The 12,316-nt window shown below is 44.3% G+C and overlaps 1 protein-coding gene across 8 annotated transcripts in view; it reads right to left on the bottom strand.

Annotated features, from left to right (window-relative positions):
- Window positions 1-4,297: 4,297 nt before the first annotated feature.
- PTPRE (protein tyrosine phosphatase, receptor type E) overlaps window positions 4,298-12,316 on the bottom strand; it is a 100,403-nt gene continuing 92,384 nt past the window's right edge. For 5 of the 8 annotated variants that reach the window (XM_021716065.1, XM_008065072.2, XM_021716068.1 and 2 more), the window contains 2 exons: window positions 9,780-9,915; window positions 4,298-7,298 (listed from right to left, as the gene is read on the bottom strand). In XM_021716065.1, the coding sequence (XP_021571740.1) occupies window positions 7,224-7,298; window positions 9,780-9,915 (211 nt within the window). In that variant the 3' untranslated portion in view covers window positions 4,298-7,223. The remainder of the gene's footprint in view (window positions 7,299-9,779; window positions 9,916-12,316) is intronic. The other 3 variants (XM_021716067.1, XM_021716069.1, XM_021716066.1) reach the window with 2 other exon arrangements.

The raw sequence follows: 12,316 nt of genomic DNA, 5'->3' as shown, positions 1-12,316 counted from the left end.
AGACAAAAAAATGCTGTTGTATGCAATTTGTTAGAATCTTGCTGAGAATTTTTGCATCTATGTTAATCAGGGAAATTGGTCAATGGTCTTCTTTCTTTGTTGGACCTTTGCCATTTTGGGGTATCAGGATCATATTGACTTCATGAATGAGCTAGGGAGAATCCCTTCCTTCTTGATTGCCTGGGATACTTTCAATAGAATTAAATCAGCTCTTCCTTGTATGTCTTGTAGAATTCTACTAAGAAACCATCCAACCCAGGGCTTTTCTTGGCATGGAGGCTTCTTATTACTAAGTTCATTTCTTACATTGTCTTGGTCTGTTTAGTGTTTCAATTTCTTCTTGTTTCAATCTTAGGTGGTTATGTGATGCCAGGCATTTCTCCATTTCCCCTAGATGTTCTAGATTATTCACATAGGGATAATCTCTGATAATCTTTTGTATCTCTTCAAAGTCAGTTATAACATTACCTTTTTCATTTCTTCCCTTTTTTTTGAGTTGAAGTCTCACTCTGTCCCCAGCCTGGAGTACCGTGGCACACTTGCAGCCACCCCAGCATCGACCTGCTGGGCTCAGGTGATCCTTTCACCTCAACCTTCTAAGTAGCCAGAACTAGATGTGCACTACTATGCCCAGTTGATTTTTTATTTATTGTAGAGACGAGGTCTCACCAAGTTGTCCAGGCTGGTCTCGAACCCACGAGCTCAGGCAATTCACTTGCCTTGGCCTCCCAAGTTGCTGGGATGACAGGCTGAGCCACCGAGCCTGACTACCTTTTTCATTTCTAATTGGGTTTCTTCAAATTCTCTCTCTCTTTCTTTTTTTGATAGTCTGGCCAGGGATCTGTCAATCTTATACATCCTTTCAAATAATCAGCTTTTCTTTTCATTTATCCTTTGTATGCTTTTTTGGTGTCTATTTCATTTAACTGTGACTTTATTTTAATGTTTTCCATTTTCTACTAATTCTGAGTTTGGATTGCTCTTGACTTTCTAGCTCTCTTGGGTGTGGCGTCAGACCGTTTGGTTGAGATTCCTGTTTTCTTGATATGCACGTGCAATTCAATAAACTTCCCTTTCGGCATCACTTCCATAGTATCCCAGAGGTTTGGGTGTGTTGTGTCTTTGTTTTCATTTGTTTCCAGGAATCTTTTTATTTATGCCTTGATTTATGTGTTAACCCAAAAGTCACTCAGAAACATGTTGTTTAATTTCCATAGGTTTGTGTGTTTTAGGAGCTTCCTCTTGGTGATGATGCATATTTTTATTCCATTGTGGTCTGAGAAGACGACTGTTATAAGTTTGACCTTTTGAGATTTGTTCATGCTTGATTTATGTTGAAGTACCTAGTTGATTTTGGAGTGCTCTTGGGGGTGTGGGGTGGTCTACACCTGTCTGGTTGGGACCAGACTCCTTTCATCCAGGAGTAGAAGGGAAGCAGTGAAGTGTTGTTATTTGCCCCTTAATCCACAGTGGGGGCACCTTAGATTCTGCCCTTAGATCCTGCCCTGTTCTGTGAGAGGGGTTATGGCAACACTGGTGGCCCCTGAGAGCAAGCCAAGTCTACAGCCCTGACCTAGGCCTGCAACAGCTGCCAGCATGGGATAAGCATCCCCAAAGTTTGGTGCTGGGGAAGGAAGTAGCACCCATGTAACATAGATCACTCCTGCAAGATGTTTTCTGCTAAGTCTCTCCATGGGTGTGAGGGAGGGGAGTCAGCAGTCATGGTGTGGGACTCCTGGGCACTGGGGTTCCATGAGCTCCATGTGTCTCCTGCTGGTGTCTCTCTATTTAGGGCAGCCCTCTGCACCTAGCTGGCACAGGAGGGGTGTTGGGTAGAACTTGGGATGTCTCTCTTTGGTTGAGACTACAGAGGCTTATGTGAGGTGTGTAGAGAAGCTGACATTTTCACTCCTTCCGTCTCCAAAGATGATCCCCCAATCTCGTGCCAGGGCTGCTTCTAGGGATATCTGAGGCTTAGGACTATTCATCCTCCATGTCCCCAGGTGATCATCTGATAGATATCAGCTTGGGATTTCAAGTAGACCCTCAAAGCCCTAGGTCTGCTCCTCCATAGAGATTTTTTGCTGGGAGCTGCAATCATGCAACGTCTTCAGTTGGCCATCTTGGTCCTCTCCCGGGTTTGAACTTTTATAACAAACACCCTACGTTGCTGTTGCCCCGACCTTTGCAACCAGAGGGCAGTTGGCTCCATTAGGCCCTAATCCAAGTGGAAAACACGCTGCGAGAAGTGAACATGCAAATGACAGGCTGGGGGCATGGCTTCTCTGAAGTTGCCCTCCTGGCATCCCAGCAGATAGCTCAAGGTTCCCCTGGGACTGGCATTGTTTCCCAATGACACACAGCTGCTGTGCCCGATGTACAAGACGTTAGAGGTTAAGCCTGGGAGCTTGGTGACCACAGCAAATGACTTGGGTGTTCTGTGTCACCTCCCCTGGGCTCTCTCCACTAGTCTCAGAGGCAAGTGTGGCATGCGTGTGCCAGAGAGCAGGCACCCCTGAAGACAAGCTTCAATCCAATGGTGGGAGCTGTGAGTCCACACTCCAACAGCTTGTCCCTCATGTAGATGATTGGGGAGAGCTCTTGGATGTCTTGACAGAGTTGAGTACCAGCCATACCCCTGTGACTGGCCAAGTGAGAAGCACATGCTAATCAGTGCCCTTGGTGAACCTGCATGTGTATCCTGTGGCCTCTCAGCACTCAGTGTCCTGTCTGTTTCCACTGATAGGTCTTCCTTTGAAGGTGGCCTGACTCAGGCAGGGCTGGTCAAGTCCATTGACCTTGGTTGATGTCTTATGGGTGCCTTCCTGGTGCCTCTCTCCCGTCTCCTTAGAACACTCCTCCCCTCCCCACTGCTTCCAGATTCACCTACACCTTCAGGTGTCCAGGTCTACTGGCCCAGGGGAAGGGCCCTGACCACACTCATAGCAGATTGGGTGCTGCTTGTCTAATAAGGGACTTTGGTTTTGTTTTATTTTTTTTGAGTTGGAGTCTCACTCTGTCGCCCAGACTGGAGTGCAGTGGCCGCTCCCGGCCACCGCAGCCTTGACCCGCTGGGATCCGGCAATCCTTACGCCTCAGCCTTCCAAGTAGCTGGAACTGCAGGCACACGCTACCACACCCAGCTAGTTTTTGATTTATTGTAGAGATGAGGTCTCGCCAAGTTGCCCAGGTGGGTCTCGACCCCTCGGGCTCAGGCAATCCACTCACCTCAGCCTCCCAAAGGCATGGGAATACAGGCTGAGCCACCGAGCCCGGCTCGAATAAGGGACTTTGGGACCCACAGACCCAGAAGGAGAAACCAGTAACCAAAGGGTCTACCATAGCAAACATCATGTCATAGCAGGTGATTTTTTTTTAATGAGAGGGAAATAAAAGGTTTTCAAATTTGAACAAATATAACACGGCTTATACATTCAATAAATACAACAAATAATAAAATAATAGGCTTACATTCCACATGAGTCCCAGAGCATCTAAAGGGGAAAACTGGTGTGTGGGGGTAGGTTTGGGGTGAGATGGAAGGGGTGCTACGAGGTGGGAGGGGATCGTAAGAGCCATAAAGGTATGCACGAAGCAAAGGGAAGCCTGACAGATTTTAGGAAGAAAAACAACGCTAGAAGGCTTTCTGATTACACCGGGCTGTGGACTTCAAAGCATGCAGTCATCTTTCTTGGAAATTCTGGCAAATCACTGCTCACAGCTCAGAGTCCTGTGTGGATTCAAGGAAGCTAGAAGCATGGGTGTACTGGAGAGTGAGTTCTGTGCTTCTTGCCTCCTGCCTGAGGGCTGGGTCCACCAGCTACCATGCCCACCCATGTCTTCGAGGCTGTTTCTATGCCCAGCTGGAGCTAAATTTTAAAAGTCCTAAGATAAGCCGGGCTCAGTGGCTCAGCCTGTCATCCCGTGCCTTTGGGAGGCTGAGGTGAGTGGATTGCCTGAGCCCGCGGGTTCGAGACCCGCCTGGGCAATTTGGCGAGACCTCATCTCTACAATAAATCAAAAAAATTAGCCGGGCATGGTAGCGCGCGCCTGGAGTTCCAACTACTTGGAAGGCTGAGGCGGAAGGAGGCCGGAGTCCAGCGGGTCGAGGCTGCGGTGGCCGGGAGCAGCCACTGCACTCCAGTCTGGGCGAGTGAGACGCCAACTCAAAAAAAAAAAAAAAAGTCCTAAGATAAAGGATCTATATAAGCCAGTTCTCAGCTCCTAATGATTGTCTTGCCTAAAAGGACGAAGACCCAGGAATGAGATTAAGAGATGTGAAGAAAGAGACACAGGCTGATAGTCAAAGTAAAGGTTTATCCTTGCCTCAGAATGGTTTAGATCTTGCAATTTGCATATACAAAGAATTCAGCAACATTCACTGGCGTTATAATCAGAGCAAGATCAAATGATAAGTGTAACGAAAGAAAATGTGACAGTTGAAACTGTAGTACATATATTATAAAGATCGCACATAAATTAAACACAACTTAGTTAAACAAACAGACAAAAAAGTATCAGTAATCATCCATTTAAAAAAATAACATGGGCATGTCTCCAACGCTGAAACACAGGTGTCAGGCTCATTTTAAAAAGTTTTTAAAAACACATAAAAATACCTTTTAAAACACTGGTATGCATTTTTCATTCGTATAGCACATGGAGAGAAACTGTAAAGTCAGTCACACAGTGACCGAGAACGCATATAGATCAGAACGGTAGTCTTCTAATCATTATTTGGCATTTGAAAGCAACTGCATGCAACATAGAATAATGTGAAAGGAAAAGTGATGTCAGCACTGGACTGAAAGGAACTGTATTGCTATGTACAATAGACTTTCTTTGACTGAAAGGAAGAAAAGATGAATTTTTCAGGTTGCACAGAGAAGATACCGAGCTCCCAGGTATCTATTCCCTCTGCATGCAGTTGCTCTAAGGGCCAGAAGATTGTTTGGACTGGGGCCAAGGCAGAGGCCACAAAGCTGCAATGATTGGCCCTTCCGAAGGGAAAGTCCTGCCCAGTCTGGGAAGAGGGGGTCCAGAGTCTGAGGGAGAGCGACATCTGCTTTGTTTCTGGAATGGCAAAGGTTTCAGTACAGGCAGAACCCCTGCAGTGAACACTGGGAATGGCCCAAGGGGGCAGGGAAAACACATAAGCAGGGGCACTTTCCTGAGGACACCCTGAAAAGGTCTACCTTAAAGGTACCTCTTGATACAAGAGGTGCCAGTTAGACCATTAAAGGGCTTCTAGAACTCTGACTAAGAGCTCCTAGACTTGGACCAAAGCCCATATTCCTTGTCTTTGACTTTGAACTCTCAAATAAATGACTAGTGTGACATCACCTACATCCTGACAATCAGGCTTTCTAGTTTCTAGGGTTTCTAGTGTTTGGATGCTGAACAAAAGAAAGCTTGTCGTTCTCTCATCTCCTTTAGTCAAAGAAAAGCTTTTGGGTTTGGGAATTTCAAAATGAAAGCAAAGGGGATCAAAGGATGAGCCTCCAAAAAGCTCCTTCGTTTTCCTCTTTGTCCTAAATGCTTAATCACTGTGCAGAGAAGGAGAGAGGTATGCATTCAGCAGCATGCAGCCCAGGGATGCAGCTGGTGGGATGACAGTGGTCACAGAGTATGCTTCTGTCCTTCCAGCTGGGCACCAACTCTTGCCCTTGGATGGGGCTTGGAGCTGTGGAATAGGCAGGAAGCTTGATTACCTGTGATCCTATTATTAGAACAATAATGTGCCCTGGGGTTAGATTTGCACACATCATCAATGAGTAGGGGATAAACACTGCAACAGAAGATTGCAACCAGTTACCAGGGAAAATGTCAAGTAAGGCCTTTATATTTCTTTTAAAAAAAAAAAGTACCAAAATGCACATAAAATGTTTTTTAGTAAGGTCGACCAGATGTCTTCTTACTTATATTATGCTCATCTGCTAGGTACCTAATGGCCATAGAAAGATAACTTATTAAATGAAACGTTTCTACATTCTTCCTGCCCTTTTTTTGGCCCCATAAGCCAATTCTATCTGGCAGTGGGATCATTCTTATTTTCCAGTGTCAAAGGTCTCAGGAGTATTTCCATTCAAAAATAAGTCAGCCTTTAGATTAAGGATTTCCCTTTCTTTTATTAAACATGGGGGAGTGGGACTTTTAAAAACTGTATAAATCTAGATTTTAAGGTTTCTTTTCTTACAAACAATCTTAGCTTTTTACAAGAAAATTTTAAGTACCAAAATGCTGCTCAGAAAGTTTAACGTTTAATTGTGTGTGGTTATGCCACTGTTTCTATCCCAGTGTGTGCTCCTCTGTTCTGTGCGTAAGACATTTGGCTTTATTTGTATGTTTGGACAGGATGTGGTTTTGTGTTGAGTCTCCAGGCATACTCAGGACCAGCACAGGTCTCTGTGGCAGGATGGAAGGGAAGAGTGGGAGATAAAGCTGACTGGTTCTCTGATCAGACAGACAGACGGATGGACAGCAAGTGGTGTTCTGTAGTGCAGCTCCAATGTCTGGTTTTGCCGTACCCAAGGCCACGGGCCGAGGGGTTGACCTGGCATTTATATCTCCTTTCGTTCAGCAAGATGGTATAGACCCACTCTTGAATACATGTATTTTAAAACATTACTATATAGTCACCAACTGCTTTAATGTGTTTTAGACCCTGATTCAAGCTGTAAAGTCTTTGATCTTTGAAATGTAAAAATAGACCACATGGGCGGAGACTGAGGACTTTACAAAAGTCCCTATTTTGTATCCTGACAAACAGTTTGCTTTCCAAAAATGTTGCTGCTCAGGGGTATAAGATGAGTGTTAGGAAAGTGAATTTTCAACCGACTTCTGATTCCTTGACTGTTTTCTTAACAATGAGCTTTGTGTTTAGTATCTTGCATAAGCACATTTGGCATATTAAGATTTATAACATTTAGAGGTGTTGAATGTGTGAAATTAGATGACATGAATCAAATGGAAAATTAAAAGATATTTGCTGATATTAGCAGAAATATATATTTTATGGGATATTATTTGACCTTAATACATTATTCTGATTTTTAAAAAGAATATTTAAGATTTAATAGCTTTATAACAGATGGCCTTAGGGCATAACAAAATATATACAACGAAATTAGGAAGAATATTAATGTCAACTATGAAATAAATTAACATGGTTTTTACAAAATATACTGACCATTAAATTAAAAAATATTTTAAGGCAGGAATTTTCATTTGAAATTAGCATAATCAGAAAATATATCAATAAAATCTTGTACCACTTTGTAGCAGAACTCATACTGTTCCTGAAAAGAAAAAACAAGAATACATTAAAATACGTCAAAGAACAAATCTGATTAGCTGAATCAGGGGAAATATTAAAAAATAAGACATAAATAAGTCTGGCTATTTAGCAAAATACTATGTATATGCCTTTATACACATCATAATTTAGTTTTCAGAGTCACGCAAGTTTCCAAATAAAGCTGTTTTTCTAAATAAAAACCAATGTTTAGTTTCAAATTTGTGTATTTTAGAAAAATCCCAGTAAAACATCTTGAGTTTTCACATATAAACTGGAAAACAACTATTTTTGAGCTGAGAAAAAATCAGAGTACTAACATTACCAGACAAACTTCATAACATGACAAGAAAAATCTATAAAAGCTAAGCATAATGAAAATCCAGATTATTTTTAAGCCTAAATTTGCTCTACAAAGGGATACTGTTTTATATAAACTTTACTAGAATTCAAAAGTATGTCTCACATTTCCATAAGGCATTTAGCTTATTAACCAAGCCTGGCTCAAGCCTGTAATCCCAGCACTTTGGGAGGCCAAGGTGAGAGGACCGCCTGAGCCCACGGGTTCGAGACCAGCCTGGGCAATTTGGCGAGACTTCATCTCTACAATAGACCAAAAAATTAGCTGGACATGGTAATGTGCATCTGTAGTTCTGGCTACTTGGAAGACTTAGGTGGAAGGATTGCCTGAGCCCAGCAGGTTGATGCTGGAGTGGCCCTGAGCGAGCGTGCCACTGCACTCCAGCCTGGGCGACGGAGTGAGACTCCAACTCAAAACAAACAGACAGTTTCTCCTATCGTGTGATTCTTTTCCTCCCAGCAGCACTGTGGGGACTAGGGCAGTTCGTGGATTTAGGGGGGTCAGCAAGCGGGTGCATGAGCAATGATGGGTACTCAGTAGGAAGAAATGAAAGAAGTGAGAAAGTGACAATGGCCAAACTTTCCTTAAAGAGCAGGCTCTGAGTCTCTGGAAAACCAGGTGGACATAACGGTCCATGGGCAGGGGAGGGGAGTCCAAGGGCCCCTCTAAAGCCTACAGCGGTTCACCTGCATCTCACATAAAAGGGTCTGGGACTTGCAGACCCCTGAGTGGGATGTATGAGCTTGGTTGGGGCCAGGAGCAGGGCTCAGAAGACCCGGGAAGGCCAAGATACGTCCTCATTAACCTCCCATCTTCTTTCAACGCATTAGACGTAGGCTCTTCTCAACTCATGTTGAGCAAACGTCTAAAGCCTTTTGGGTCCAAAGATGCCAAACATTAGCCAGCTCAGCCTTTCTGCAAGTCTCAGTCTGGCCAGGAGGGGAAGGAGTTTGGTTTTCCCAAGCAAGAAAAGGTGAACCCGAAACTTTGATCCTGAGTTCCCAGAAGTTGTTGGAAGAACCAAGACCAGATAGCAGTAGGGTTCTCACTTCTGGCTGCTAAGTTTCCTACTTGACCACCTTGCTTTTGGAGAGAAAAGGAAAGTGAATTTCTAGAAAGGTTTCTTAATAAATGTATAGGCTCTCTTTAAAGAGGCAAGCATTTTCATGACACTAGCAAAGTGTTATATGTGCAAATTGGCTTTTGACTTGACTTTTCCAACTTCTAGGTAATTGGTCTGAGGGACAGCTTGGGCAAAGGGATTCCAGGTGAGTCTAAAGTGCAACCAGGGTGGAGAACCATGCTCTAGCCAACCTGGGCATAGAAGGGCAAACCTGCCCTTGGCTCAGTGGGTTCTCTACTACAGTATACTGTTGTGATCAGAAGACCATGGAAGGGCCCTTCTTCTGGCCTTTTTATACACCAAGAGGGGCTGTTTGAGCTGGGATTATGTTAGCATGGTGAATGGGCAGGGAGATAGGTCTTAAACAGAAAGCTTTGGGGAAATGATGAGTTATAACAGCTTTTAAAATGGTCCTTGCTGGCGGAGGACAAGCCATTGTCACATTTGGTGAGGAGGGATCTCTTCTGAAAACTAGAAAGTGTACATCCATGTAATGCAAGAGAATATGCAGGACAATTGTACATTCAGTGAATTCTTTAAGTCTCTTGAGCAGTTGAGTGAGACCCAGCCAAGGAAAACAGACTGGATAAAATAGTATACAACTGAAAATTACAAGCACCTGGATTTTAAATGTCAGTGCTGCTTTTGAACTTCATAACAGTACATTTTCTAATGTACATTGGGATCTCATAGCATGGCTCATGTTGACTCAGAAGCTTGTACCATCAGTGTCTCTACCCAAGTGTGTTTAGTCACTGAAATTCGTAGACAAGCTCCTTCTCCCGAGTCCTACCCAGAGGCCAGACCTAAGTCAGGACCCAAGTCAGGAAAGGCGGATGCAAAGCTTTGCTGTGAAAAGTTGCAACTGGCTCTTTTCCTTTGGAAATTTTACCTTCGCATCTCCCCCACACACTTCAGTTCCTTTAATGAAACATACATCAAATATGACGTGAAACAATTTTCGCCTCCTCTGGTAACGTCCTTATCATTCAGGTTCTTACCAGGGTTTGCACCATATGTGGTCTCTGAAGTCGTAAACTCTTCACAGCTTGAAATACATCTAAAAGCCCCTCTGCTTTTACTCGTTCCAAAATGTTGCTGAGGGCTATGAATGTACCTGTTCGCCCAGCTCCAGCACTGTGGAGAAAAAGGGTTTAATGCAGATCATCCAGCCTGCCCTTGGGGGTGAGAAATAGAGAGTTTACAACCAGCCCTCGCATATAAGTATTGAAGAAACAATCACTGAAAGTGACCAGGATCTGATTGGATTTTTAAAGATCATTTATATGTAGCTTAGCCTCTGAGCAAGGTTCAGCAAAATTCCTGAATTCCTAAAACGCTCCTATAATTAGAGCAGATAGATAGTTCATAAAATGGACCAGGACCAGTTACAAGTTTTTTTGTTTGTTTTTTTGTTTTGTTTTTTGGTGGGTGAAAAAGGAGTTTATTAAGCAACAAAGCTCTCTAGAAAAAGATGCCACTTAACTCTAGTCAGAAGGGCCATCATCAATAACTCAAAAAATAACAGATGTTGGCGAGGATGTGGAGAAAAGGGAACACTTCTATGCTGTTAGTGGGAGTGCAAACTAGTTCAGCCTCTGTGAAAATCAGAGTGGTGACTCCTAAAAGTTCTAAAAATCAACCTTCCATATGACCCCACAATCCCCCTACTGGGAATAGATCCAGAAGAATTCAGGTCACTCTATAAAAAAGATACTTGCACACATATGTTTATCACAGCATTGCTCACAATAGCAAGAACATGGAACCAACCATCAAAAGAGGACAGGATAAAAAAATGTGGTACATATACACCAGAGAATACTAGGCAGCCATAAAGAAGAACAAAATCATGAACTTTGCACCTGGATGGAATTAGAGTTTATAATACTGAGTGATCTCTCACAGAAACAAAGAGCTGGGTATCACATGTTCTCACTCACAAGTTGGACCTTGAACAACTACTGTATTACTATAAGAAAAGGATAGAAAGTGGTGGAAAACTGCGGGGAGGGGTGTAAGGGGAATGGGGAGGTAGGATTGATATCTGCCTGGGGGGACACACCTCATCGATAAGGGTACCTGCATGGTGAATATTTGAATACCTAGCCCTGGATTGTACTCCACAATTTTAAATAAAAATTAAAAGGAAAGGAAAAAAAAAAAAAAAGAAAGGGGTCCCAGAGTGGGTTATCTCAGTCACAAGTTTTTAAGTGAGTGTAACCATCTCCCTTCTTCCTTGTGTAGACCAATGGTTCTCAGAGTGTGGTCCCTGGACCAGCAACGTTAGCAGCATTTGGGGACTTGTTAGAAATGCAGACCTTCGGGGTTCAGGTCTAGGGAGGAGATAATCCTGGCACAGATTCTCTTCATGGTGCCAGGGACAGTCTTCCAAAATGGGTGACGCTGAGAAGTGGAACTTCAGGGATGTTAGGAGGGCACTGACTGCCAGGAACAGTCAGACAATGGACACTTCCCAGCCATGTCGATGTGAGTCAACTCCATTTCAGACGATCATTTGTTGACAGATCCCACAAGAGCAGAGCCCAGGCCCCGTAAGAAGAGCCCAAGACCCCCTTCCCTACCTTAGGAAGGTAAATTTCCTCTCTCTCTCCCCCCTAATTTACTTTCTAGCTGTTGGTTTGTTCATCTCTGCTGCATCCACATGGCTTTTTGAGCTGTGGCTGCCATGTTTCCTAGCTTTGGCTCCTTCCCCTGCCTTGGGGAGGTGAATCTCCCCCCCCTTCTCTCTTTCTAATTTACTTTCTAAATAAACTATATTTTCCAAATTCAAAAAAAAGAGCCCAAATGAGCAGGCCTAGAAGAACAGGGTCGGAGGCCTCTTTCAGCATGCCCTTAGGAGATGTGGGGCTGCCCTCTGGGTCCCAGACTCTCAAGTGTGGGTTTGCTCTGAGGTTTCTGAGCTGATGCCATGACTTGCCTGCCTCTGCCTTCCCACAAGAGGAAGGTCCCTGTGGGATCTCGTTCCCCTTTGCCTCTCCACGTGCTAAACTCACAGCCAGGGTTTGCAGAAGCAGAGCAGGTGGAAACTCATTTCTAGTTTATCCTCAGCGACTTCTAGGGAGACCCCAAGAACCGAAAACAGAGGTGTGTGCTCCACCTACCTGTAGGCCAGGGATGCACCCGGGCATGTTCCAGAGGAGGAAAGATTCCCGGTCTAAATTAAGCTCTGGCGCCTTTGACTACAAGGGGTGGGGCAGTGGGTGGGGACAAATGGTAGCCACAAAAAGCTGGAGCCGCATGTGTGAGTCAAGAAACAGACTCACAGTTTTAGGAGCGAATGAGAACCACGCAATGATAAGAGCACCCCAAACTCGTGTTTAGAAGAGGTCAAGGTCCCTGCTGGCGGGGGGCGTCGGTATCAGCAGAAAGACACAGGCACAAAGGAAGGCAAGTTTCCGCGCCTTTAGCTTTGGCCAGACTCACTCCTACCCTCGGTGTGCTGCGTATCAAGGTTTCAGCCTGTAATCCCGCACCTTTGGGAGGCTGAGGTGAGTGGATTGCCTGAGCTCACGGG

This window comes from Carlito syrichta, unplaced genomic scaffold (genome assembly GCF_000164805.1).
Source record: "Carlito syrichta isolate Samal-C Ts95f unplaced genomic scaffold, Tarsius_syrichta-2.0.1 Scaffold308151, whole genome shotgun sequence".
Lineage (NCBI taxonomy): Eukaryota > Metazoa > Chordata > Mammalia > Primates > Tarsiidae > Carlito > Carlito syrichta.
Note: the sequence above shows the minus strand (reverse complement) of the source record. Positions and strands in the feature narration are given on the sequence as shown.